This window comes from Pelecanus crispus, chromosome 5, assembly GCF_030463565.1.
Source record: "Pelecanus crispus isolate bPelCri1 chromosome 5, bPelCri1.pri, whole genome shotgun sequence".
Classification (NCBI taxonomy): Eukaryota; Metazoa; Chordata; class Aves; order Pelecaniformes; family Pelecanidae; genus Pelecanus; species Pelecanus crispus.
In genome coordinates this window covers 53,800,544-53,827,757 of record NC_134647.1, presented here as the reverse complement: position 1 = coordinate 53,827,757, position 27,214 = coordinate 53,800,544, and the positions used below count along the sequence as shown (strand labels likewise).

General features: G+C 54.0%; 1 protein-coding gene across 1 annotated transcript in view; it reads right to left on the bottom strand.

Moving 5' to 3' along the window:
• The window catches only part of CACNA1E (calcium voltage-gated channel subunit alpha1 E), a 114,035-nt gene that overhangs the window by 18,964 nt on the left and 67,857 nt on the right, over positions 1 to 27,214 (bottom strand). Inside the window, exons 10-36 of the mRNA XM_075710071.1 lie at positions 26,416 to 26,469; positions 25,647 to 25,781; positions 25,166 to 25,375; positions 23,762 to 23,874; positions 23,373 to 23,485; positions 23,117 to 23,248; positions 22,709 to 22,781; positions 22,185 to 22,302; positions 21,791 to 21,858; positions 20,268 to 20,365; positions 17,055 to 17,111; positions 15,166 to 15,774; positions 14,795 to 15,069; positions 14,018 to 14,177; positions 13,330 to 13,459; positions 12,714 to 12,773; positions 12,277 to 12,383; positions 8,198 to 8,209; positions 6,138 to 6,234; positions 4,815 to 4,975; positions 4,238 to 4,375; positions 3,456 to 3,657; positions 3,093 to 3,257; positions 2,555 to 2,665; positions 1,439 to 1,522; positions 1,229 to 1,354; positions 962 to 1,027 (exon numbers count right to left, since the gene is read on the bottom strand). Coding sequence (XP_075566186.1) covers positions 962 to 1,027; positions 1,229 to 1,354; positions 1,439 to 1,522; positions 2,555 to 2,665; positions 3,093 to 3,257; positions 3,456 to 3,657; positions 4,238 to 4,375; positions 4,815 to 4,975; positions 6,138 to 6,234; positions 8,198 to 8,209; positions 12,277 to 12,383; positions 12,714 to 12,773; positions 13,330 to 13,459; positions 14,018 to 14,177; positions 14,795 to 15,069; positions 15,166 to 15,774; positions 17,055 to 17,111; positions 20,268 to 20,365; positions 21,791 to 21,858; positions 22,185 to 22,302; positions 22,709 to 22,781; positions 23,117 to 23,248; positions 23,373 to 23,485; positions 23,762 to 23,874; positions 25,166 to 25,375; positions 25,647 to 25,781; positions 26,416 to 26,469 — 3,674 coding nt within the window. The remainder of the gene's footprint in view (positions 1 to 961; positions 1,028 to 1,228; positions 1,355 to 1,438; positions 1,523 to 2,554; positions 2,666 to 3,092; positions 3,258 to 3,455; positions 3,658 to 4,237; positions 4,376 to 4,814; positions 4,976 to 6,137; positions 6,235 to 8,197; positions 8,210 to 12,276; positions 12,384 to 12,713; positions 12,774 to 13,329; positions 13,460 to 14,017; positions 14,178 to 14,794; positions 15,070 to 15,165; positions 15,775 to 17,054; positions 17,112 to 20,267; positions 20,366 to 21,790; positions 21,859 to 22,184; positions 22,303 to 22,708; positions 22,782 to 23,116; positions 23,249 to 23,372; positions 23,486 to 23,761; positions 23,875 to 25,165; positions 25,376 to 25,646; positions 25,782 to 26,415; positions 26,470 to 27,214) is intronic.

The following is a 27,214-nucleotide window of genomic DNA, read 5'->3' as shown; positions in this document are numbered from 1 at the left end:
AGTGCGGAGAACACCTGGAGTCGGTGCCGACATGTGTAGGACAGAGTGGCCAAAACCAGCCACGTGACTCTCGGGGTGGGAGAAATAGGGTGGAAGAGACTAAACACCAGCGCTGCCAAGCAGCCAGAGCAGGAGGCCACCACGCTGCCCACTGCCTCCCCAAAATCTGCCCATCCTAGCAGCGCATGTCGGGCAATGGCGTTGGGTACTGCGGCGGCTCGCTCATCGGGTAGCTCCAGATCGCGAGCGTTCGTCGTTGAAGATGCTTTGTCAGATCTTCAGTGTGGGATTTAGTCACTGCAGAACTGAGCCAGCCCTGCGGCACGTGTGGAGCTGAGGGTTTTAGCTCACGTGCTTCTTATTTACCAGCTGGAGCCTGCAGAGCTCATGTCTTCCCATGTTCTACAGACCTCCCACCCATCTAGTAACTCATCGCAGGTCCCTAAGCACAAGAGCCCAAGCAGACCATCAGACCATCCCTCCACAGATGGACAAGGTGCACAGCGGGATGCAGGGATCACCACTGTGATCCAGCCATTTGGATGGGAAAGGCAGAAGGCTGCCTCACCAGGTCCCCCAGGCATGAAATCAATCTCTGGGGGCTGCTAGGGAGTTGGGGTGTCATTTCTAAAATTAAAGTGCCTATGAAACAAAGGGCTGGTGATTTGAAAGCAGCTGCTGCACAGGATTCCCAGCTGAGTCCCCAAGGCCACATCTCCAAGGGTACAAGTGGGGAAGGCGGCTGTGGAGCTTGACTGATCAAGCATGTGGCAGCTCCCCCAGGGCATGCAACTCTGCAACTCCCAGACAAGCTGTTCCACCCTCAGGACCTTCCCAGACACTGTGACCAAGCGAATCAATGACAGGCAGGCACAAGGCTGGCTGCTGTGCATAATGCTGAGGACATGCCGGTCCAGCCTGTCCGTGCCAGAGGGATGCACACTGAGATATCTGCGCTCACCTGCATCCCAATGATTGCGTAGATGAAGAAAAGCATGGCGATCAAGAGGCAGACGTAGGGGAGGGCCTGCAAGAGAAGCACATGAGTCATCTCATTTAGCACAGGTCCAGCTCCAGAGGAGTACAAAAAGCACAGCAAGCATGTAAGCTGTGCCGATCTGTCTTTCCTACAAGCCAACAAGTCAGCAAGACCTTGGGAATAGCCTGCATCTGGGAGCAGCACCCCAGCACCGTGGCCTGGGAGGAGACCAGGGCACGTGTGACTTACCTTGAAGGACTGCACGAATGTCCAGAGCAGGATGCGGATGGTGTAACCCTGGCGCAGCAGCTTGATGAGCCGAGCAGCCCGGAAGAGTTTCAGGAAGCTCATGTTGAAGCTGCTGGTGTTCACCAGCTGGGAGAGAGGAGAGGGTCAGAGGGAGGCAGGAGCCACCCACTCCACAGCAGTTCTCCCCACTGCTCCCAGCCCCTGCTTCACCTTGGTGTCCGTCAGGATAATCTCTGTAATGCTGCCGATGACAGTGATGAAGTCAAAGATGTTCCAGGTGTCCCGGAAATAATTCTGCAAAGGAAGGAAAGAGGGAACGTGGATTTGAGCTCGGGGATGGCAGGTCTGAAGGGCGCTGGGCCACGGGCCAAAGCTGCTCATGGACAAGAGCAGCAGCAGCAGCAGAGACCTTGCTGTCCATCTGTATGCAGCCACAGTCTAGAGCACCGTCCTGCGTCTGAGACAGTGGCAGACCCGAGCATGTCTGCAGTGAGCAGCTTCTCCTGGGAGATGACTCACATCTAACAGGCCACCCTGGTGAATGGGAGTGGGAAAAGCAGCCACAGACAGCCCTGGTCAGGCTGCAGCAGCTCATCATGCCGACCCTTGCAGCCACAAGGCTGCTTTGCCCTCCTCTTCGTGGGCACCCGGACCCATCTCAGCCGCTGCTGTTTGTGCAGCAGCTGGTGCAAGACCAGACTTGGCCATGGCTGGTGCTGCTGGGAGCAGGGAGGGTGGCTAGAAACCCTCCTGCTAGTGGACCTCATCTCCCAGTATGGGTTAGAAACAGGAAAGAAACTATAAAAGAGCAAATCCAACAGTTGCTTATAAGCAGCAAAGAGTAGCTGAAGAAAAGGCAGTCCATGGCTTCAAATCTTAAATGAGCAGCTGGGGACTTGAGGACTGTGAATTAGGCAGGGAGTTCTCATTGCTGTGCTGGTCAGGTCTGGTCCAGCTGATACAGCCCAGGGACAGCAATGCACCAGCATCTCATGGCTCCTGGGGACAAGGGACTGCAGCCACCAGTATGATTGCAGCAACAGTTGGTTTTAGCAGCGCAGCTGTACAGCACATACATGTTCCAGGCACCAGAGTACCGCAGAAACTAGGCAAAAAGTAAAGCAATGGTGTGGCTTCCCCCACCCTTATCCAGTAGTAGGAAGTTTAATGAGAACCAAAGGAGCAATTCCAACCTAAAAGCAGCTCTCAGGCTTGCACCCAAAATAAATAGCAACAACTTTACATTATTAACACCTTCCCTCTGTAATCTGTGTGCTGCCAAAGTCCAAATTAACACCCTCATCAAGAACAGGAGCAGCCACTCACCAGAAAGCCAAAAGCGATGATCTTGAGGACACACTCCAAGGAGAACACCATGGTGAACGCGATGTTCAGGTACTTCAGGGCCAACTCATAGGTGTATGGAGCAGAGTAGTACTGATGGAAAGAGAGAGACATCACTAGGCAGGAGGGGGCCTGCCAGACTCTTGGCTGATGACTGTCCCAGGGAAGACCAGTGGTGGTCCATGTTCCTTGCCCTGGGTGCCTCAAGACCACCTCCTCCTTCCCCTCTCCACCCTTCTCCCAGGACAGCTACCACTCTTTCTAAGAAGGAAGCACAGAGTAAATCCAGATCTTTCTGCAGTAGTTAAGAGGTCCAGATCATTTGGGTCATCTTGCTTAGGGAAGGTCTCACCTCCAGTTTGGGGCATGTGGTGTTTCAAGTGAGTGTGCCAAGGGAATACATGCTCAGACTCTGTCTCAAAGCATCTAGAAACAATCAAAATACCCTCCAGCCCCATCCTGACCAATCCTCCTTCCCCCCACTGCCCCAAACAGGACAGGCTCACTCTGACCATCTCACCTTCATCATCAGCACCACGGTGTTCAATGCTATCATGGCCATGATGGTGTACTCGAAGGATGGGGAGACCACAAAGTGCCAGACCCGGTACTGGAAGGTGTGCCGGTTCTGAGGCATGTACCGCGTGAGGGGCTTGGCACTGATGGCAAAGTCAATACAGGCCCTCTGGAATAAAACAATGTGCATCAGACTCTGGCTGATGGTAACGTGAGGGATGGTGGCTGCCACACTTCTTTCCTTCGTGGGCTGGGCAGGCAGGTGGCTCATGGGTTTCTTACACCTTTTCAACATCTAGGGAGCTCCAAGCTCCCAAACTGCAGAAAACCCATGGAAACGTCCTCTTTCCCCCTCCTCAGACTGTACCTCATTCTTCTCCAGACTGCACTCCTCCATCATTTTGTCTCCTTGCTCTTGGAACGTAATGATGATGAGAGCCACGAAAATGTTGACAAAGAAGAAAGGGAAAACCACAAAATAGACGACATAAAAAATGGACATCTCCATGCGGTTGCTGCGGCTGGGCCCGCGGTCCTCCTCCGTCACATCCACCGAATGCTGCAGCACCCTGTGGGCAGACAGGCAAAGAAAAGCAACCAGAGATATGCCCATCAGGACTGCCACCACGAGGCACTTCTCATGGGACCCACCTTACACAGCCAGCTCTGTCTGTCCACACTGGTAACAATGATAAGACAAACCTCTGTCTTAATCTGCTTTACAAGGGCAACCCATCTAACTGTCTACAGCCTGTTTTACGGTGGTTTGAACTGTGCCTCTGACAGAAAATGGATTTTCCAGTGCTCCACATACAGAGAAAAAATTTGCCCAAGCTCACATAAGCATGAACAAAGGGCTAGTCCTATGGTCATCTCTAAAACTGAGCTAAAATATACCTCAGAGCCACACAGGAGAAGGGATTATCCATCATTCACTCCCTAAGCAAGAAGCTAACCCCAGCCACAGTCCCAGCCTCATACAGGGCGTAAAGATCTTTTGTCCTGACATAATTTCTCATCCTTCCTCTCCTCCTCCCTGCCCAAGATTTCTCTCTCAGTCCCGCCTGAGTGAGGCCAGTTATTAACCCAACCACCCCAGTGGGGATATGCCCACCCCCATTCAAGGTGGGAACGAAGCAGAATACTCACTGGGGCCAACCCTCGCCAGTGGAGACTGTGAACAGGGTGAGCAAAGCCCAGATGATATTGTCGTAGTGAAACTCATGGCGTTTCCACTCCCGGCACTTCACCTCCATCTTGTTCTTCTCATGATCCACGTAGTTCCCTCTGCAAGGTTTGGAGAGAGCAGTGACCTTGCTTTTTATGCTGTCAGGCTATGAGACAATGGCTTTAAACCCTGGGGGCAGCCTGGGCGGGGGCGGGGAAGGGGGCACCTCTCCTCCTGCAGGGCTGGAGGGAGAAATAGGGAGAGGCTGGATAACAACTGGGGGGAAGCAAAGAACAGGAAAGCAAAAGGGAGGAGAGAAGGAGGAAAGAGAACAGAAGCAAAATACAGGGCTCTGCCATCCCGCACCCCGTGCAAGGATGCACAGTGCTGGCACAGCAATGGGGACAGGGCTCAGCCCACGCCGTCCACCTCAAGAAACTACGGTCAAGAGCGAGTCATGACAAAGGGCTTAACTGGGAACCCAAAGACAACATTACCCAGCACCCTGCCTTTGCCAGAGGTGTCAGCAGCATCGGACCTACTGAACAGGGCACCTACATGCAGTCCTTCTCCGTGTCCTTAGAGCTGTCAGTGCAGTAGAAAAACTTCCCCTTGAAGAGCTGGACAGCAATGACAGCAAAGATGAACATGAAGAGCTTGTAGACAATGAGGATGTTGAAGACGTTCTTGAGGGAAGTCACCACGCAGTCAAAGACAGCCTGCAGGAGAGGGCATAGCTCTAGGGAACCGACAGCCTCGGCAAAGGGCAGGACCAAAGCCTTCCTCAAGACTACTATGGGAAAAGATATTTCCTACTCCTGGGATGGAAAGCAGGAAAGAACTGGGCATTCTCCCAGGCAAAGGGCTATTTTATGAACAAGTTTAATACCTGGAGTACCCCTCAGCACACACATAGAGACACCAAGCAGGCCCTGAGACAGCAGCAGGGATGGATATTTATATCCTCCAATGTTCTCTGCAACCAGGGCAGCAGACAGGGGACGGCCCTGATGATGCAATTAGCAGCACTCAAGACCAATTAGTAAACAATTCTTTGTTTCGCATCACCCCAAATAACAAGGCAGAGCGAATACCTCCACCTGAAATAGCAGCACCTCCCCAGTCTGTGCTCTCAGCCCTAGTTCTCACAGCACTTTAAGAAAGAGAGGAATGTCCTTATCTGTGCTTCATGGTGAAAACAGAGGTGTCCAGAAATTAATTGACATAGGCTGAATCCATCCACTGATTGGGAAGAACAGCTGGGGTCAAAACTCATGTCTCTGGGGTGCCACCCTGGGCTTCATCCATCAGACAAATACCGCCTTGTGAAAAAAACTCAGGGCTCCCTCAGTCTCTTATTCCTTTTTGGCTCTATACCCCATCAGCTAAGGTAGGGAAATCCATAATCCTACCTGTGCTCATAAATAATCCCTCTATTCAGACAGGAAATCCCCCTCCAGTGCAACACCATGACAGCACAGCACACAAAATCCTGAGCTGTTTGCAAGCGGCTCCGGTGGGAAAGATAATGAACTTTGGAAAGAGATTTGAGCTCTCCCAAAGCCAGGGCAGCCTATTTTATCAGGAGAGCATCCGGGCTTTGCTGCCTCGTGTCCACTCCAGCCCTACTTTCCCTAGCAGAGGAACTAATTCTTGACACCTTGCAGAGATCCAGGCTTGCTTTTAACAACTCATTACACCTCCAGATATGAAGCAGCCTGAAGGGCATTGTGTTTGAAAATGGGGCTCCTAAAACACAGCAAATGCTTTGAAAACTACTTGTTCATCGCTCACGAGCAAATTGATACACGTGGTGCCTGCACCCACTGGTCCACACTGGAGAAGACAGATGTAAGTAAGGCAGGATGTGGGGATCGTTACCTTCAGCTTGGGCAGTCGCTTGATGGTCTTCAGGGGCCTCAAGACCCGGAGCACACGGAGAGACTTGATGGTCTTGATATCCCGGCCCTTGTTGGTCCTACCGTGTTGGAGGGAGGCACACGCACCCAAAAATGAAATGCAGAGACAATAACCTTGCACACCCGAGGCTGGATGCTCTGGGGGTTTCAACTGCTGACAAGCCCCCCCAGCACATGTGAGAATGGGAACAGGAGGGCCACAAATGTGTGACTGCTGAGCACTCAGCCCACCTAAAGGAGTCTCCTCCAACATACATGCTGACAGCTGGCAGAGATGAAAAATAAAGCAATCCTCTCCTCAGGATTAGCACCTTTCCCCTTCACTGGGGAGCAGCAACCTTAACAAATCCCCTTGCTGTGGGAAGCAGTGCGATGCCAGAGCTGGGGCAGGTGACGCAACAGTCTCCCCAAGCAAGGACCGCTGCCCGAAGGGCACTGTGGCATGCTGCCCTCCCCATGTCCCCAAGCCACGCCACTCGACAGGGCCAGGAGGTTTGCTTCCTTGTTGCAGGCATGTGCCATTTGCAGACAGGGCTTGCAAAAGGCCCCCGCCATTGCAAATTGTTTTCCACTGTTACTACTGGTTGCAAGAAATTCATAGTAAAATGAGGGAGATGCACTCAATGTTGTCTACATGCAGGTGTCTCACAAAAGGTTTTCCATCCCAGTTTAAACTTGAGATTCATGGTCCTTATATTCACCTAGAGAAGCACCTTCTCTGTGCTTGGTTTGTTCACACAGATGCTGTCTCTTACAGCTTTCTGCCTTATTCCATCAGTGCTACCCAACGTGGCCAGCCTGGTCCCCTATCTCACATGCATGTAATGTCTCAGCCCTCTCTTTCCTTTCCAGACCAGGGCTGCACTTGCCTCCACTGCAAGTCCCCTGAGGGAGGCAGAGCTTACCAGTAGAATTATTTAGAAAAGCCCCCTTGTAACCCTCATGTCTTGAATATGATGATTAATCCCAACCGCAATATCATTTTTTTTTCTTGTCTTTTAACTAAAAAAGGGCTGGATCCCAGGATGGAGCAGAGGTCCTGGTGAAGGTGGCACAGTTTGGATCCACCAGGCACCCTCAAAAAAAGTCAAAGAAATTACTTACAACAACAGATGCTCCAAATTACACAGCTCCTTTGCAAGGGTTTATGAAACAGGGAGCACAATAATGGGCTTAATCATTAAGAGATGTAAACAAACCCACTAATTAATAGTCATCCCTAGGAGCACAGCCCCACAAATGCATGGGAAGCAACTGTACAAACAGCCCTGGGACTCATTTTGCACCTCCCGTCTCCTGCTTTGCTCAGTCTCAGTGCCTGGGTAAGTGGCTGGGGCATCTGACTCAGGGCTGGGGTGAGGATTTGAGGACAGTGCTCAGTTGGTGCAAGCTGCCACCAAGGGCAACTCAACTGCAGTGGTTTACATCTGCTGAGGAGGGACCTCTTCAGACCTCAGGAAAACTCCTGTGGATTTGCTTGGGATGCAACACAGGTATGGGATATAGAGCTGGATAATGCCTGGAGGAAAGCCTGGCTTTGCTGTGTCTATGGCTGAGGCTGAGCTGTCCCCAGCCCCCTGAGTTTGGCAGAAACCACATCCCATGCCCTCGGAGGATGTCAGGGCTGAAGTCCCTGCAGCGCTTCAGTGCAGGCAAAACCCCTGCCAGGGCAGAGCCTTCAGCTCTGTGGCAGACAACACTTCCCCCATGCCCTCCTCCCCTGAGTGTGCTTCACACCATCTCGGGGTACTGCACAGACACTGGGATCCAGGATGAAAGGACCCTTCTCCGAAGGCAAGGGATTGCAGTGCTGGCAAAGAAAATCCCACCTGCACTTTCCCGCAGCACACCACCTTTAATGCATCCTGGGGCAATGTAGGGGTGCGTGCAGAGCAACATAGTCCAGTCTCTGCAAACGCAACGAAGGGTCAACACGGATGTTGGACAGACAGACACTGCCTGCGCCCATCCCCCCGCCCTCCCCAGGGTGGCACCCTGCGGCAACCCGAACAACATAGTTACCCCAAAGCATTCCTGTCGGCGATCCAGCCCAGCAACCACCAAACAGCACCAATGGAGAGAGGAAAAAAGAGAGAAGAGAGGAAGAAGGTAAGAAAAGCAGTGGGGGAGCTGTGCGGGGAAGACTGCAGCCTCTCAGGCAGCAGCGACCCTGTGGCAGCCCTCCACCACCCCATGCCTGGGTTGAAAGGTACGATGAGTAGACCAAGTTGTGTCCTCCAGGATGGGGTTTATCTCCAGGGAGAGATTCATCCAACGAGCCAGGAGCCCCGGCCCTCCCTGCTGGGGGTTTTGGGAGGGGGATGCGTAGTGGAACTTCTGCTGCAAGAGGGACCCACAGAGAGAGGGACATTAGGTCACAGTTGGCAGGTGCGTGGTCCTCCTCCACCAAGAGTCAGGGAGGGACCTTGAGGCTCGGCCCCAACCAGCCAAAAGCAGGTGCCTCCGAGGGAACCTACCTGCAAGGCCACAGTTCCCATCCACACAGGCTAACTTTAGTAAATCACCTCCATCAAGAAATCCACTGATTAAGAGCCTGAGCTGCAGCACAGGATCTCCTGCAACCCAGAAGGACACCCACTCGGACAAGCCAAGGTGGTCTACAAGGTCCCTAGTTGTAACCAAACCTCCGCCCTGGATTCAGCTCAGTCACTGCCCTATGCATGCAGAGGGCTCAGCACTGGGGGCAAGCACAGAAAGTAAAACATTTCTTAAAAACCATAAAAATAACCCCACATCCTGGCTGCATGTTAGTGAAACAGGTGGAAGGTGTGTTGAAAAGGTGATAGTTTAACTCTGCAGCACTTCTGTGATGGGATATCAGACTTCCGTCCTGACTGGCCTCACACCAGGTTTTTTCGCAGTACATAGGGGTCCCTTTTGCTTCCAAACGCCAGTGCTGACAAGCATAAGGAGATGCTGCTCGGCAAAAAAAGAGGCAGCTCTTCTAGGTAACTCTGGGTGGAGAAACTCCTGCCCTTGCTCACCAGGCGAGACAACGAGGGCTACACACTGACCACTGCTCAACCTTTCCACCACTCAACCTTTCCCGCTGCTGCAACCCTGCAGGCATAAGCATCACCACCTCTTGGCAGCTCTGCAAAGCCACAAGCGAGCGCTGCTCCTCTGTGCAATGCTTCCTTGGAGGGTGCCACAGGAGGCAAATGTGAGCAGGGTCTTTAGTTATGGTTCTGGATATTTCAGCTAATTTAATTTGAACTCTTTGGAGATTTACGGTTTTATCTTGGGCTTTTTATTTAGGCTGCATTTGGATTGACGTATTAGCTTTCCAGGCAGAGAGCTATGGATGAGCTGAGATGACTTCTTGCTCAGGATCTATGGGCTCCAAGGGGGCAGTGGACAAGCTGTGACAGCACACAGAGACATGGCTTTACAGGTGGACACTTGCTCATTGGTGATTTTGATGTGGCACTGATGGCCAGCGGATGCTCGTGGCACCGCTGGACCAGCTCAGAGACCTCCTTCTTCACCCACGGCTACCCAGGACCCCCCATAGGAGAACCGAACCGCAGAGGGAGGCAAAAAGGGCAGAAAACCCAAATGGCATGGTGTGTCCCAGCACTTCTTCTACCAGCAAGTGCTGGACCTGGTCACCAGCCGCTCTCAGCCATGTAATCACCACAGCCGCTCCATGGGCATTGCCTTGCCCACCCAGCACCATGAAGGTGAGGAGGTGGAGAGGGAGGACAACTTGCCCCCTCAGCCCCACATCAAAGAGCTCATGGAGGGAGACGAAAAGGAGAGTGATTCAGATGTCATCGCTAGAGTTTTCTTCTCCAGACCAGGCTGGAGGGAGGGAGGACAGCAGGTTGGGACATTTATAGCTGGCAAACATCCTGTGGCTCCGAGGGTCGCAGCAGTAATAGGCTGCCAAGGGGAGAGGCAGGTGTTCTTATAAATGCTTTATAATGCATAAACCCACCAGAAATCACGTAAGTTCCTTTGTTCCCCTCACCCCCAAAGCCATGAGATCATCTCCTCCAGCAGGAGCCACCGTCTGGCGTGGGGGAGAGGAACAATCCTGCAGGTTTACAGTATAAAGAGCCCTCATCCACGACACAAGCAACTCAGTATCTACCCAGCTACAGCTACAAGAGTGGGCAGGCAACATAGATGCTTGCTACAAACGTATGTGGAGGTGCAAAGGCCTTCTCCATGGGAGGGGGTTCAGTGCTGTAGCCAATGGGGGTGCTTGCCCTCGAGAATTCATCTGCCCTGTGCCCAAAGGGACCTATCCTTCCCTTGGGAGGCTAGGTTGAGGCAGGCAAGTGGCAAGTGGGCTTAGAAGGGGCACAGCAGCCTCCCCATGTGCTCAGCACTGGCATGTGGGGACCCTGTCAGTTCCAGGGGCCACCCCAGGAACCATCACCTTTGTGGGGTGGGGGCAAAGGGACAGTAAGCACCAATTACGGTACTGTTAGCGGGAGTGAAGACACCCATCCACCCAGGAGTGGGCTGAGCCATCAACGTTCCCTCCTTCAGCCATCAAAAAGTCTTGATGAAAGATGTCTTGGAAGGAAAAGACTCCCTTGTCCTCCTAAATCCCTCAAACCACCCAGCGCATCTTCAGGCTGCTGATGCCCTTGAGCCCCACCTCCAGACATGCTCTGGGGGGCTGCCGTGGCAGAGGGGGGATCAGCCAGACACCAGAGATGCTCAATCCATCCTCATGGTGGCCTGGGTGGCCTCCTAGAGGCTCAGAGCAATGTTCTCAGCCAGTGAACCTGGCCCATGCCCCTTCCTCATGCCAGGGTCTGCAGTCAGCCACCTGCCCTGCCTAGGGACTGCTTCATCCTTCTGCCAAGCAAGCTGAATTCTTCTGTGCTCTTCCCACAGAGAGAGCAGCAGATGAAAGCACCAGGCAAGGAAGAGGGTGAGGAAGGTGAGGAAGGCAAAAGCAATGAGCCAGGGAGGGTGTAAGTGGGCAAGAGTGAGGGGAAGGAGCTGTCGCCTGGCCAGGGGTGAGATGGGAGGGGTGGATTATGGGCTGTAATCCATTGAGCGACCTTGGGGCTCAGAGCCAGCCATCCCAAGAGCCTTGCACAGTACCTGAGCTGTGGACAAGGACAGGGCTCCAGTATGCGCTGCTGCCAGGCCCTCCCCTCACCAGCATAGCGCCACCGCTGCCAGTGTCAAAGGCACAAAGAGAACTACAGCATGACAAAGGAGTGCCAGCCCCTCCTCTCTTCTCTCCTCTCCCTCCTCAGGTAACAACGGGGCACCACGGCCCCGGGGACCAGGGGGTGCTCCTTGCCTGTGAGAATCCTGTTGGCACCCACTCATCCCTCCTCAAGCTTACACTGCACTGCCTGCCCCAGCCGGCATCATGGAGGAGGGCAGAGCAGCACGAAACTCATCCCAGACACTTCTCCCCTCCATAGCACAGGCACCACAGACGTAGAGCCACCCTGCACCCACCTGCAGAGGAGGACCCCCAGGTGGCACAAGCTCAGTACCAGAGCCCATCTGCCACATGATGCCCAGCAGGAGCATGCTGCAGACCAAGCACACAGCACCCTGTGTGATGCTGCAGAGGATACGGCCACAAATCCCAGTGGCCGCATTCCCATCCCTGCAGGGCTCCGGGTCAATGCTCCCCCTTGGAGCAGAGGAAAAGCCACCAGCCAGGGGTACCATTTCCAGCACAAACATGTTCAGAGGGCAGGTCCACCTGGAAGGCTGCTGCTTTTGCTGTTTCTGTGTGTCCCAGGATGCGTAGCAAGGCATGTAACTCCAGCTCTGCCACCCTTAGGTCTTTTTCCCTCTCTAACAGCCCCTTCTGCCCTCTTTCAAATCCACTTTCACCACCAACCTCTTCCTAGCATTTCCAGCTTGCCTTGCCTTGCCCCCTGCCTGCTTGCTCACCAGCATTTGACAAACAAGAATACATACATCTCTGGAGCAGACACGCACCACTTCCAGGAGCTATCCCAGAAGCAGAGCCAGAAGGGTGCAGAGAAATATGAAAAAATCAGGGTCTAGTAGCCATAACACACAGTCACATCCTCCTCCCACCCCAGCCAAAGGAAGGCAGGGAGCCAACAAGGACAATGGCCACTTACGCCAAGGCGAAAGCCACCAGCGCTCCCACCACCACGATGAAATCCAGGATGTTCCAGAGGTCTCGGAAGTAGGAGCCATCCTGCAGGATCAAGCCCTGATCGATCATCTGAGAAAAACAGGCAGGTAATGAGCAGCTCAGCCATCGAGTGGAACAGCCGTAGGCGGGATGTTCTGGGGACAGGGATATCACTGGGGAGCAGCGGACCAATCCCTGCGCCCCAGGTACATAGCAAGGAGCATCATATTTCTTGGGAGTCTGGAGCCAGAGACTGACAAAAGTGGTGCTGAGCATTCTCAGCTCCCACTACTAAGAACTGTAAAGTCTCCATCATCCAAATTTAGGACCAGAACCAAAAAGCTGAGCTACTTCCCACCAGCTGCATGAATGCTGCAGGACTCGGCACCCCCAGTGCAGCCAGCCTGCAAGGTGTCTTACCTTGATAACCATCTCGAAGGTGAAGACGCCAGTGAAGACATAGTCAAAATACCTCAAGACCTGTGGGGAGAAGGCGCAGGCGCTCTGCAGCTGGTGCCAAGCAAGCAGGCTCACTGGCACCCACCCAGACCCCATTACTGCCTCATGCCTGGTGCTCACCTGGCTCAGGTGCAAATGGAGGGTCAGTTTTGCATGCCCCAAACCCAGCCTGTCACCTAAGAGTTCAGGACAGCCATAAACCCAGCCTGTGTAGGCGGGAAAGAAACATTCCCCATGCATGATGCAAGCAGCTCTGAAATCACGCTGCAAGCCAGAATCATGCTCCCCCATACCGGTCCCTATGCACATCAGCATCTCCCCAGTTTAAGTTACTTTACTATTGACAAGGTGCCCTGGTCTTCTCCCCAGGCTCTAAATCCCATGTGTGGGAGGCTGAGAGGGATTTCCAGGATTTATAAAGGAAGGCAATGGAGGAAGAAGTCAGATCCCATGGAATGGTGCAAGCACTGCCACCAGCTGCCCTGACCCGTGTCCCACACGTGCCCCACCATGGAAACTAAAATCCTACAGGACATCTGCCTGCGGGATAGGGGTAGCAGGGGAGGTTTGCAATCACTTTGTTGCGGTCGGAGTTGGTGAGGACGGGATCCTCTGCCGCGAGGGCGATGCTGCTGGCGGCGATCACCAGGAGGATGCACATCTCGAAGTAGCGCAGATTCACGATGTAGTGGCAAGCCCTCCGCACCCTGCAGGGAGACAGCCCACACCCCGACCTGTGAGCCCCTGGTATGCCCCAGGCATGCCCCAGGCATGACTCACGTGCAAAACCCACCCCACATCACCAGCTTCCAGAGCAGAAAGATGGGCAGCAAAATCTGAGGAGCAAAACAAGGGAGCCCGAGGGTGGTTTGGGCTTGCTGACCCCTTTGCTTGGCTGTCCTAGCCCCCTGGACAGCCTGTGGCCAGCCAGGGAGAGTCCCTGAGAAATTGGGGGCCTTATTCTTCCAGGCTGCTGAAGCTGGGAAAGAGCTACGGGGGAGCAGGCAACTGCAGAAAAATGCAGCAAACATTGAATAAAAATCACAGCTAGCAATCAGGAGTCGGGAGAGAAAGCCACAAGTGTAGCTGGCACAGAGGGAGAGTGCTCCTGGGGTTTGGGGAACACTGTGGCTAGTTATCCAGGATCTTTAGAAGATATTCAGCCCCCTTCCCAAGGGGGTCTCCTGTTTTCAGTGACATTAAGGGGTCCTTCCCCTTGCAGCCCTCCCCAGTCCCGGGCTCCTACAGTCCAAAAAATGTCTCACGGGTTGGTCGTGCTGAAGATGAACATGGAGCTGTGTGGCACCATCGCTTTGCCTGTCTCACTTTTCTCCTTCTTCCGCTTCTTCTTCTCCATCTCCTCCTCATCCTCTTTGGTCTCAGCCTCCTTTAAGGGGCTGGCTTCGCCGTCTGTCTTGTTGCTAACTGCAGGAAAGCGAGAGCCTTTGCCTGGTCTTGCACCCAGGCAGCACCCTGGGATGTCCCTGCCACCCAGGCACGTGCAACCCCCCCGGTTTCTGCTTTTCATCCCTGTGCCATTATGGGGAGAGGAACCAGAAAGGAAGAAAAGACACGAGCTGCCAGGATGAAGCAGATGAAAGAGGTTTTAACAAGGCCAGCTTTTGTGGTGTTGTTTAATTAATAACACCATTTAAAGCGGCTCACCTTGATAGCAAGGATGCTAGTAAGGGGTTTGAGCAGCAGCAAGCTGGGCAGAGGCTGCGGATGTGTTAGGAAAAACAGGGGATGCGAGTGTTTTGCCTGGATGGGAAGGAAGGGGGAAGGAGGGATCAGGCAAAGGGGTGGGTGGGAAGGAGGTGAGAAAGGGATAACCTCCCCAGGGGACAGCAGCACATCAGCACTGCGTTTGGGCTCCCCTGCAAAACTGGGGTGCTGGAGGGAGGTGCTTCAAGGCGCAGCAAGGAAAGCTGCCCCCCCAGTTGATGGGCACGGATAGGAAAAGCTGTGCAAGCGGCTTTCCATCCCTCCCCAGAGTCCTCGAGGGCCGGAGAGGGGCTCAGGAAAGAGAGATGGGTCCTCACTCTGTACCACAGCAGAGTCGTGGACATCGATCATGATGGTGGTGCTCTCTGTGGCCTTCTCGGTGTTGGGGGTGATGGAAGAGAGGTCGGGCTCGCTCCGGCTGACGGTGCGGCTGGCCTCCAGCAGTGCTTGCTCACTGGTGTCCAGGCTGCTGCAGTCCTGCTCCGTCAGGCTGCCCGTCTTCCCCCGGGGGGGCTCAGGCGCCGCTTGTGGGGGGCTCCCCTCCTCAGCAGTCGCAACCAGCTCGGCATCGCCAGCAGGGACCCCATTTGTCCTGCGGGAGGGGGGTGGGATGAAAAGAGGTATAAGAAGATAAGGGGAGAGGACAAGGAGCCACGGGAACTGCAAAATGCCCTCCCTAGGTACCAACCTGATGGACTCTCCACTCGCCTCCGGCTCCCCCTGAATCAGCGCCTCTGCTGCGGCCGCGTCCCCACGCTGGTCCCCATCCTGTGCCCCTTCCGTGGGGCTGGCCTCCTCCAGACCCATCTCCTGGCTGGCTGAGCGGCTCCCCAGGGCACCGGTTGGCTCCTTCCCCTCCATCCGGGCTCTGCGGTGCCGGCTGCGCCGCTGGCTCTGCCTCATCCTGGCCCTATCCTCGATGCCTCCTCCTGCCCCATCCTGCTCGCCTGACTCGCAGTTCCCGTGGCACGATTTCTGGTGCCACGGCTCCTTGTCTCGCTTTGCCCGGGGCGATGGGCTCCTCCTGTCCTCACCACTGCCGGGGTTGGCCCCCAGGGCTGGCTGCTCGGGGCCTTCAGCCGACGGCCGCTCACCCTTGCCGCCCTGCTCCTCGGCACATTTCTCCAGGGTGACACCATCCCCGGGTTTTTTCCTGCGGAAGATGCTGGCGTGGGGGTTGGTGAGAGACGGCTCATCCTTGTTGATGCCCTCCTGGCTGGACATCTGCATGTGCCGGCGCAGCTGGCTGGTGCGCTGCTCCCACACCGACATGTGGTGACGCCGGCGACGCTCCCGCCTGCAACAGGGGACAGTGAGGGGTTGGCGTCCCGGACACCCACCCCACTGCTGGTGCTCCACCCCCCCCGGTGAAGCACCGACCCTGGATTTAATCTGGGAATCCCAGGGAGAAGTAAATGCCATCCCCAGGGCTATGGGCTGGGCTCCTGCCTCATCCCCAGCCTTCCAGCAGCCCTCTGGAGCAGGCAGGTGCTGGAAGTGGGGCTGAAACTGTACTTCTGCCTCTTCAGACACGTCAGGCTGATGAAGGACCAGCCCCAGCAGTCTCACAGCTGCCCTGAAGCTTTCAGGCAGCACGCCCAGCTTGCTGGGAGCAGCCAGCACCCCAGCTTGCTCCATCCCAGCCAGGCAGTGACCACCTTCCTCTTGCATGATTGCCTGGGAGCACTTTCTTAAGTATAGGCAATGCCCTCTCACTGCAGCAAGGGATCTCTCCTTGCACTGGGGATGTCTTTGCATTGCCAGCTCCTTGGAGCCAGGCTCCTTTTCAGAGCGATGCTGCCCTAATGGTACCAATGACGGTGCAGGGGACGCTGCTGCAAAAGCCAGCTTGCTGGCAAGGGTGGCAGTCCTGATGGGACGGGGACAGCGAGTAAGAGGGGAAAAGATGCCAGGTACAAGACCTGCCTTTATCAATGAGAGATGGCCCTCTGAGACATTTGCAACAGAGAATGTCACAGGGCGCAGGAGGCTATGCTCGGCCAGGGCAGCCACTCGCCCAGCACATCCCAGGTAGGAAACCTGCACCGAGGCTTGGGGCGCAGCGGTTTTGGCTGCCGGTGGGGGAAGGAGCTGTACTGGGCTTCTCTATGCATCTGCAGGTGTGCTCTAGGGAGGACTGGGCTATGCTGTGAAACCCTTGCAGTGACATAAATGTGTACACAAACACCCTGGAGAAGACAGACGTGCCCTTCCCAACACACCGAGGCACACAGAAATACCCACGAGCACACACGTGTGCATACACATACACTGCTCACCCCCCGCGTGCATGCGACTGCACGTCCACAGGTAGCGGAACGCACCGACACACACTTACTGCGTTGCACACACACACAAAGGGGGTTAGGCACACACGGAACCATGAGTGCACATACACACACACACACACACACACACACACACAAACAGGGGTGCAAAGGACCACACTGAATACAGGGACACGCACACAACCCCCCCCACCAAGGAGGCCAGAGGGGAGCAGCGTGCGCCCCAGCCCCACGGACGCACAGAAAGCACAGGAGCCACAGACGACACGCGCCCCCGCGGCCCACATACAGGTGGCTGCTGCGCGGCTCCCACATCGACATGTGGTGTCTCCTTCGCCTGTCTCTTCTGGGGAGGAAAAACAAACGGGTTCAATCCCCCCTTCACCCCTCCTTCGACTCATGTGGGCAATGCAGAGAGGTGTCGCCCTGCCCCGGGCAGCCAGCATCTCTTTGCCTATCCACCACCAGCTGCTGGGATGCCGGACTACAGCAGCCAGCAGTGAACCTCCTGCACATACATGCTTGCACACCGGCAACAAGCTGCCTGCCGGGCTGCCTGCGCTCACACTCATGTGCTGCGCTTGGATTCCCACACCCCACCGTGGCACGCATTGCTGCCATCCAGGGAGATGCATGCAGTGATGCTTGTTCTGGGGATGCGGATCCATTTTCTTGGGGCCATGGAGCCTTCTCTGCACCAGCCAGCCATGCAGCAGCAGCATGGGGAGAGCAGTGCAGGCTGCAGCCCCTCAGAAGCCCTGGTACATCCTTAGATATTTTAACAGCTCTTTCAAACTCCTCCAAATTCACTTCTCCTGAGCAACATGTGGCAATTTTGCAAAGGAAGTGATGTCTCAGGCCAGCCCCGAGCTGCTCAGAGCCATCGCTATGGGTTGATGCTGCCCTGAGACCGCAGAGGGGAACGTGAAGCTCCCCAGCAAAAGCAAGGCACAAGCCCAGGGCTGAGATGTTGCAGAACCCCTTTCACCTGAGCAGCCCTGACACAGGGAAGCCTAACAGGGCTGTCAGTGCCCTTCACCCCTGCTGACTTCAGGCAGCTGGGGAGATTCAAGGCTTTATCCTTTGTATCAGCACAGAAAAGATTCAGATACGCACAGCTCCAAACAGCCACGAGCATATGCAAGTGTGCATGCAGTGATTTATGGGTTTTGCTTTTTGCAAATGTCATGTGTGTGTGCAGAACATTCAAGCAAATATACTCTAACCACATGGGACCAAGTGCCCGTGTGCACACAGAGCTCACGCAGGTGAGATGGGGTGCATCTCGCTGCCGTCCTGCAAGTGCAATGATACCCTCAGCCCCCGGGTGAGTCACGCTGGTGATTGCCTCCTTATGGCCTCCTTACGGCCACATGCACAGGAACAGCCTGGTGCCACGCTCAAAGCAGAGACCGAGTTGCAGGCACCCGCCGCCATCCCCGCAGCAAGTGGCCGAGCCTTCAAACGCATCCACGCACCATGTTAGGCACCAACACATGACAGCATCCGCATGCGTCCATCTGGCCACCCACTCATCAAACAGCCCCGAGCCATCTGCACCAACGGCACCCATGTACAAATACAATACTCCGATCGGCACCGCAGCCGCCCACGCCAACCTGGCCACGTGGGAGCACTCATCCCCGAGCGCCACCGGACCTCTCTGCAGGCAGGAACGCGTGTACCGAACCTGCCTGTGCTGGGTACCCACATAGAAATGAAGCCATCTGTGTCTGCACACACACAAACGCAGAGACCGGCTCAGCTTCACTGTCCCAAGTTTCCAACAGCCATTTGGTACCAGCTCTGCTCTGGCTTGTCCCTTGCTATGATGTCCTCACTGGCCCTCCCTGGCTTCTGGCATCAGTGTTGCACCACCAAAGGCACCTCAGACCTGATGCTGGAGATAGTTGCCCCCATGGCATCACACCCCCTTCCTGCCCCTGACTCTATCCATCCTGATGAGGGGGAGGAGCTTGAAAAAAGATCTGCAAATATCAATACTTCCCATTTCAATGGCACTAGAACAACAACAAAAGGTTAAAGAGATCTTTTTTCCTAACCAGCTATATCTGACAATGACTAGAAAACTCTAGCAGGGATCTGCAGCATGGGGAAATCCTTTAGTGCCCTAATATAGTCCATCTCTCCCTCTTCCTCTCTTCTACCTGTGCATCCTCCAGCCTCTTCTGCTGCCTATATCACTTTATTCCCTCACTTTATCTGACATGTTCCCACTGGTAGCCAGAGGCAATCACAACACACAGACTCTGCCATCTCTCCCATAACCGCCCTCAGTACTTGGCCAAGCACAGATTTATTATGAACATCCCATCACCCCCAAACCAGGGCAATATCTGTGGCTGCTGGGAGACCGGGCAGGGCTTACAAGTACCCCCAGCTCCTGTTGCCCCTAAAACCATGGGTGATGCATGCAGGATGGGGAACCATCACATCCCACTGCTGCCAAGCCACGGAGCTGGGGCCATTCCCAACGCTGCCCCCAAACCCCCCAGATCAGTGCTCGCCTGAAGACAGCGGTTTCTCTCAGCAAATCTGCAAGAGATTCTGCCATGTACAAGCTTGGCTGGGTTTCAAAGTATAACGAAACCTAAAATTCCCTGGGAAGGGATTCTATAAAAAAAGGAAAAAAAAAAAAAAAAAAATCCTTTCAGCCGTACTGGAATGTACTGTTTTGGGAAACAAATCAAAACGCCTCGTTCCAACGTTGACTTTGAAAGTTTTATGTGATTTAGACCATATGACACTGCAAAATAAAGGGAAAAAAGGTGTCTAGAAAGGAAAAAACAAAATTTTCTTCTGCTGAAACACAGAGACAAGGCTCCTTAACACCATGCCGTGAGTTTATGTGGTTTGGGACTTTTTTTTCTTGCCCAAATCAAATTTCTGTACAATCGAATGTGTTTTTGCAAACCTGCTCCATCTCTCATAACTGTATTTGCTACCAGCGAAGGAGCCCAGGGGAGATTTGTGACACCGCTGCTCCCTTCTCCCCCAGCCCTGGCTGCAATCCTGCAGCTCTGCCATGAAGAAACCCTCCCCGGGAACAAATATCACCCCTCCTCAAGAAAAAACTGAGATACCTTCCTTTTCCCCAGCCTCCTTCCCCCACCCCTAGCAGCAGCCCTGAGTGTTTGAGCTGTACATTTGGGGCAGAAAGCCTCTTTTAGTGGATTTCTGCAATGCCCAAGCTCTGAGGCTGCTTCCTAGGGCAGGGGTGGGAAAGCCCAGGTCCTGCAGGGTCAGCTGGTCCCCGCTTCATCACCTGTCTGAAGGCACTGCTGCTTGTGGGGAGCATGCTCCTAGATCACTGTCCATCCTCAGGAAGACACCCGGAGAGGGAGTCACCCCATGCGGGGACCCCTTTTTATTGCAGCAGCCCTGTAAGCAGCCGTGCCAGGCTCAGCTTCAGCTCTCCACCCTGCTGAGAAGCCCCACTGGGCTTGGGGTCACCGGGGTAGCGGTGAAGGGGGTCACTCACTCGATAGCAGGCATGTTTGGGGCGGACATGGGGCTGACTTCTTTGGCTTTCTGAAGGGCGTGCTTCTGGTTAAAGGCCTCCTCTTCCTCCTGCTCATCCTGCAGACGAAAGAGGGGAGTTGCTTAGTGGGATGCTGGGGTTTCAAGGGAAGATGCAGCCATCAAAGGCAGCAAAGGATGCACGGGGTTACCTTAGATGCCAAGGCATGTGGCAGAAAAGGGGAGCAGGCATCTGTATTTCCAGAGACAGCCTTTGTTTTATTATGGGGTTGCAACTTCCCCACTACACCAGATCTTACTGAAGGCGCCAGTGCTACTTAAATATATGAACCCAGCCCACTCCAGGCAAGAGCCAGGCTGTGCATGCTAGAACAGCCCCAGACGTTGTAGACCAGCTCAGCCCTCCCTTCTTCACAGCCACAGGGGCGAGACAGGCATCCCCCCAATGGATTGGGAGGCAAGGCATCCATGAATGACCCTGGCAGAGACCGTATTGCTTTAATGAGTATGGTTGTGTCTCTGGAGCAAAAAATGTCATTAGGAGTCATTAGCACGCATTCAGCCTTTTCAAAAACTCAGTGCTCTCTTAATTGATGCTGCTGGTACGCCACGGGGCTCTCCCACCCCTCTCACCCCAGCAGCAGCTGGCAGCCCCTGGAAGTGCCACCTGCACCCTCCGTGGGAGGACAGGGACCCCCACACGCACCCCTCAGGCAAATGAGCACCATGCCCCATTTCATTTGCTGCTAACAGGTCAGGTTTACACCAGCATGGAAGCCTCTCAGTAAGCCCCAAGGACCTGAGTAATAGGCATAGGCTCTGCAAAACAACAGGCACCACGGGATCGCTGGTCCCCTCCAAAGAGCAGCAACGACCCTTGCAACTCTCACCTACTCACCATTATCCAGATGGTGCCCCAACATTTTAACATTCCCCAAATATTTCCCAGCATGGTCTTAAAAACAGCTAAGCCCAATAACCTTCTCAAGCACCATCCTAAATTGCATCTTAAATCACGTCCACTGCCCTGTGGGCAGATGGGGAATAAATACTGACACTACTGGAAAGCGCTTCCCACTCCACATCCCCAGAGTGCTTGGGCAAATAACCATCCCCACATCAGACCCCATCAGATAGATGAGGGTTATCTCGACCTGACTGGAGGCAAACAAAACTGGGGAGCTTAAATGGAGAAATAGTTAAGCAACACTTGATAGGAAGCATGGATGTTCCTGGAGAGACACAAGACCAACAGGTTTAAGCAGTTTCCTAGATCAAAGTCTAAATGGCTTTGCCCAGTGATACAGGTTTGTGTTTCAGGGGAGCACCCTCCGTACCCTCCTGGAGGAAGAGCACTCACTTCCAAAGCTGCTCCTTCCAAAGCAGGCTGAACTAAAGGACAAGGTGGCCCCGGCTCTGGAGTGAGGACAGTCACAGGCAATGCTCCTGGTCCCTTTCCTGCTTGCCCCCTCCTTTACTGTCTTCACACCATCAAGAGAAGGAAAAGGAGCAACTGGAATGTACCTTGGTGAGCTCCTGAGCGTTGGCCAGGTTGTCCACTGCAATAGCCAAGAACACGTTCAGCAGAGTATCTGCAAGCAGCTAAGGATGCACAAGGCACTTGTTAAGGACATGGGTGTCTGCCGCCACCAAGGGAGGGTGGCCCTGATGGCTCCTCACCAGCTCAGTGAGGAGCAGCCAGAGGGACAAACTCCTCATCCATCCCATATATACAGCCCCCAGTGCACCTCCAGACAGCTCCTTCTCTGCATTTGGGATATCTAGGGCTGCTGCACGTGTGACGGAACTCCCCCAATTGGGAGAGGAGGAAGGAGCAGTGGGTGGGGAGGGGGGTGCCCCCAGAGAGGGAGATGAGATGGGGTTGTCTCCACTAAAAGCACAGCGGCCAGGTGGATACAGTTTCCAAACAAGGTGAGGACGATGAAATAGATGGAGGACCACATGCCTGAGCGAACACCTCCCTGGGAGCGGATGCCGTTGTACATCACCTCATTCCAGTCCTCACCTGTCAGGATCTGCAGGAAAGCAAGCCAGCAGCTCTGTCACCCGCACCTTCTCATCACCTGGACAGCCCCCTCAATCCATCCCACCAACACACGGGAGCCAAGTACAGAGACCTTGTGCAGTGGGTAACCCAGCTCTACAGCTGCAACGCTTAAGAGATATGATGTTGGACACTGCTGAGGATTTAGGTCTCCTCAGAAGAGTTTTTAAACTCTTCCACCTTTGTAACAGAGGTGGAAGAGTTTCCATCTCTTGCCATCCACTTTGTTATACAGGAGGAGAGGGAGGAAGCATGTCATATCCCAACAGCCGATGGAGGGGAACTTGTTTGGCTTAAAGAGCCCCTTCCAGCCAGTGGGGAGTGAGCATGTGGTCCCAAGTCCCTTTGGTTGTGTCCCCTTGCAGCCCAGCTCCTACCTGGAACACCGTCATGATGGCCGCAGGGAAAGTGTCAAAGTTGGCTGATGGCGTCCCATCAATGAAGTTAAACCTGGAATTGGAACCAGGAGGACATAAATGGGCTGGACTACCAAGGTCATCAAAGCCCTGACTGCTGTGCTGTCAGCTCTCTTGTGCTTAGGAAGACCTTTCCCCACTCTAAGCAAGGTCTTCTGAGCATTTGGTGCCAGAACCCAAAAGGTCTCCTGGCCAGAAGGACCCACACAGCCCAAAGGCACCCCTCGAGCAGGGACTTTTGTATGGGAGAAGTACCACTTAGCAGCAGACTTAGGGGCAAGGCTACAGTCTTCCTAGGCATCTAAGAGGGTGTCATCACTTGGTTTTAACACCAAGAAATTCCTTTTCCCCAGACTTGAAATGACCTACCTGCCTCCAAACAGCTGCATTCCCAGCAAGGCAAAGACTACAATGAAGAGGAAGAGGAGGAAGAGCAGGCTGATAATAGACTTCATGGAGCTCATCAGCGAGACCACCAAATTCCTCAGGGATGCCCAGTACCTAGAAAACAAAGACATTGCAGGAGCACTTGCAGTGACGCTGACAGGGGAGCAGGAGCAACTGGATCTGGGCTGCAGCCACAGTCCAAGATGAAGGGTGACAGCCTCAGACGGTTGGTACGTACTTCGTTATTTTAAATATTCGCAGGAGACGAAGGGCTCGTAGGACGCTGATCCCAAAAGAGGTTCCTGGTCTGAAGATAGCCCAAACCACTTCGAAGATGCTTCCCACTGTGACCTGAGAAGTAGACACGGCCATGAGTCAAAGACAGGCTCAGGATGGGCTGTTGCAGGAAAACTTCACATGTCTGAAGATGAGGCACCCACCACCCTGCCCAAGACCTGGTGTCTCAGTCTGGCACAGGCAGGCTGCAGGTTCTGCAGGAACCCCAGCAGAAAACGTTCCCTTGCCCACTATGAGGGCCACCCCATACTTCTCCCCCTTGGTGCCTTACGCTGCAGACACCTGCCAAACCTGTCCTCCCACACCCACAGCATCTCTGGGACTGCTTACCCCACAGTCAAAGCAGTTGAAGGAAGAATGGAAGTAAAGGCGTGGCCCCATCCCATACATCTTTAAGGACATCTCCAGGAGGAAGAGCCCAAGAAACAGGAACTCTGCATAGTCTGAAAGAGAAAACGCAGGCGTGCTACCCTTGGGGCACTGAGCTGCATGGAGCATCCTGCATGCACCCACCAGTGGCCCATATAGCACACGACAGAGATGGGACAAGTCGAGGACCATGTGCTTCCCCAAGCTCTCGGGGTTTGGGATGAGGGCAGCTTGTCTGTGAGGAGTTAAATTGTGTATAAGAGAGCACCAACCCCACAAGTTAATCTTTCAGGGTAGGTGTACCAGTGTCCCAGGGGTTTCAGAAAACCAGAGATGGCCGGCATGGAGCAGAGCAGCTCTTTAGCATTACACGATAGTGTCTGAGGCATCTACAAAGACATTAACTACACGACACTGTGGGGGAATATTAGCAACCTGGATTTGAATTGTTGCACGACTGGAACTTGGCCAGGGCAACCGAGCTGAAAAGCCAAGAGCCAGTGAAAAGCTTCTCCAGCTATTTCATGAACATTAGCAAGCAAGAGTCTGGCTCTTCACCTTGTCCAAAAGATGCTTCTCACCACGACCAGCTGCTGTAGCACACCATGGCATGCTGGGATCCCGGCAGGCCTGAGCGTGCTAATGCAAATTTGGGCAGGCCCAATGCTTGACGAGGACATTTTCAAGGTGAGTAAGAATAACATGGCTGAGAAAGCAGCACTGTCCCCATTGCAGCAGCTCAGGAGTAACACATGGCTGCCATGGGGTTGACCACACTGCTCTGCAGTCAGCACCATGCTAGAATAGACACGGGTGTACTGCCTCCGAGACGTGACATTGTACCATGGCTCATGATGGGCTGGGGGATGCTCTAGTAACTGGTTTCAAGCTTGGGATCTCCATGCTATGCTCTGCACCAAAACTTTAACCAGGGTGTTCTCCCATGACTAGACCAAAACTCATGCCTTTCCAGCAATTGCTTGTGTGTATTCAAAGACAGATGTCCAGCAAGCTTTCCATCACCACTGTTCACAATTTTAGGATAAACCCATCTGAGACCTGCAGTCTATTTCTCTCTCTTGACAAACACATCAGACCTGAACAGCCATCAGTGGCCACAGGGCCAAGGGCAAAGTTGAATTAAATGTCTGCACACAGTCCTTTTTTTATCAACAGCGAATGTAATTCAGGTTATTCTCCACCCAGCTCCATACCAGCATGACTCTGGTGGGATTCATCCCCACGTGCCCTGGGGCAAGGACTGAGGGCGTGCTGCAACCTCTGGCTGCTGGAGATAAGAAGGTTGCAGGAGGTTTTGCCTGCCCACGCAGTGCTCTCACACCTACACAAAGCCCAGGGACTCACAGAGGAAGTGGGTTAGCCAGGCTGGCTGGTTGTGGTGGACAATGGCCACGCAGGCAGTGTTGAGAGCCACCAGGCTCAAGACGATCCAGTAGAAGACCTGGGATTTCACCATGTGGCGAACGGAGATGCGCAGGAGTCGCTCCTTGTGCCGTAAGTAGGAGGCACCGTCCACTCTGGCGCCTTTGAGGCCAGAGTGACTCAAGGGGTTACCTAGGGGAAAAGAAGGGGGAGAAGGAGTTGGGTCCTCCAGCCTTCCCTGCGACATGAGACAGGACAGACAGCTCACAGACACTGCTCTTATGGGACATGACTTAACCACACAGTTTTTAAATTGTACAGGGGGCAGCGGGTGGTTTGCGCCCTTTGCTGTCAAACTAGCAGAGACGGCTGATCTGTGACAATCTCCATGTGATAGGTGTGACACTTGCAAGTCAATAATCTGGCAGAGGTTTTGGGGAGGAAAGCTCCAAATTGCACTAACCCAAGGTTGGATGAAGAGGTCTTCTCTGTGCCAACCTCCGCTCGCCCACAGAGGAGATATCAACACAGTGCTCGTCGCTCGAGTCACGGTTCATGGCGTCCGTCCGGTTCCTTTTGATGGTGGCTCGCCTGAGCACTAGGAAGGGAAGAGGAAGGGGTGTTGGTGGCCCAACTCTGCCAGTAGCCAGCTCACTGGACCATGACCTGGTGATCTTGGCTAACTCAGGTGTGGTTATCAGATACCCAGGTGACCCTAGTCCAGAGCTATCCCTGTGTGGGACCAGATATCTCATAGAATCATAGAATGCTTTGGGTTGGAAGGGACCTTTAGAGGTCATCTAGCCCAACCCCCCTGCAGTGAGCAGGGACAGCTTTAACTAGATCAGGTTGCTCAGAGCCCCGTCCAACCTGACCTTGAGTGTTGCCAGGGATGGGGCCTCTACCACCTCTCTGGGCAACCTGTTCCAGTGCTTGACCACCCTCATTGTAAAAAACTTCTTTCTAATGTCTAGTCTAAATCTATTCTTCTTTAGTTTAAATCCGTTATTCCTTGTCCTGTCACTTGTCCTGTCCTGTCTCCTGGCCTCCATGCTCTCTTAGGGGTTATGCTATCAATCCATTTCTGCACGCCCCTCTCTCAGGCCACAGACCGTACTGGGGCATCCCCAAACCTCCCTCCTCTCATCGCAGCTACAGGGTTTCAACCTCCAGCTGCAGGCAAGCAGAAGGAAGGGGATGCAGATGCTTAGGCAGGGCATTGCTTGTCTTACCTTCTAAGGCTGAGGTCCCAGAATTTTTGTTCTCTTCAGCCAGCATGACTTCCTCTACGCAAAACACAAAGTTCAGCATCAGGAGACAAGACGCAATTGGCTGAGCACATCAGACCTCACTGCCTTGTACCCAAGCACTTTGCCCAGCCTGGGGGTGGTTGCTCTATGTCGCAAACTCTTGACAAGTATTGGTTGTGTCCAAAAGCAAATTCTGGAGGGTGGCAAGTGGCAGCTACCACGCATTGCGTCAGAAAGAAAAATTACTTGTAATCAACCCTTCTTCCTCCACCCCACTAAAGAAGTTGAACATTGTAGACAGGTCTGGGACTCAACATCCCAACCCAGGACCAAAGCTGAGGTCTGGGGCTCAGGCCTCACTTCAAGCTACCATCCTTTTTCAAGTCTGAACACTAGATGAAAGTGTAGATCTTCCCTTCCCAGAGCTGAACACACTGAACTGATTCCCGCAAAGTGCAAGCAAGGACAGGGGTTGTGGCAGTTTGGGGACCAGGACCCATAGGCTGTTGTGCATGGCTGGGTGTCAAGCAGGAAGCAGGATTGTGGAAACCGCCACCATCCCCAGCCCTCACCCAGGTCCAGGTGGGAGCCCTGAGCCTGGAAACCAGTGAGTGCATCCCCTCCAGTCTGCTTCAGGAGTAGGTTTAACTGGAAAACCACTGTCACCATTTCCTGCTCTACTTTCCCCCTGCCCACCACTGCAGGGCACTCCAGCAAACATCAACAGAAAGGAAACTATGGCAGAGCAAAGCTCGCAGCAGTGATACTCACAGCCTTCCCT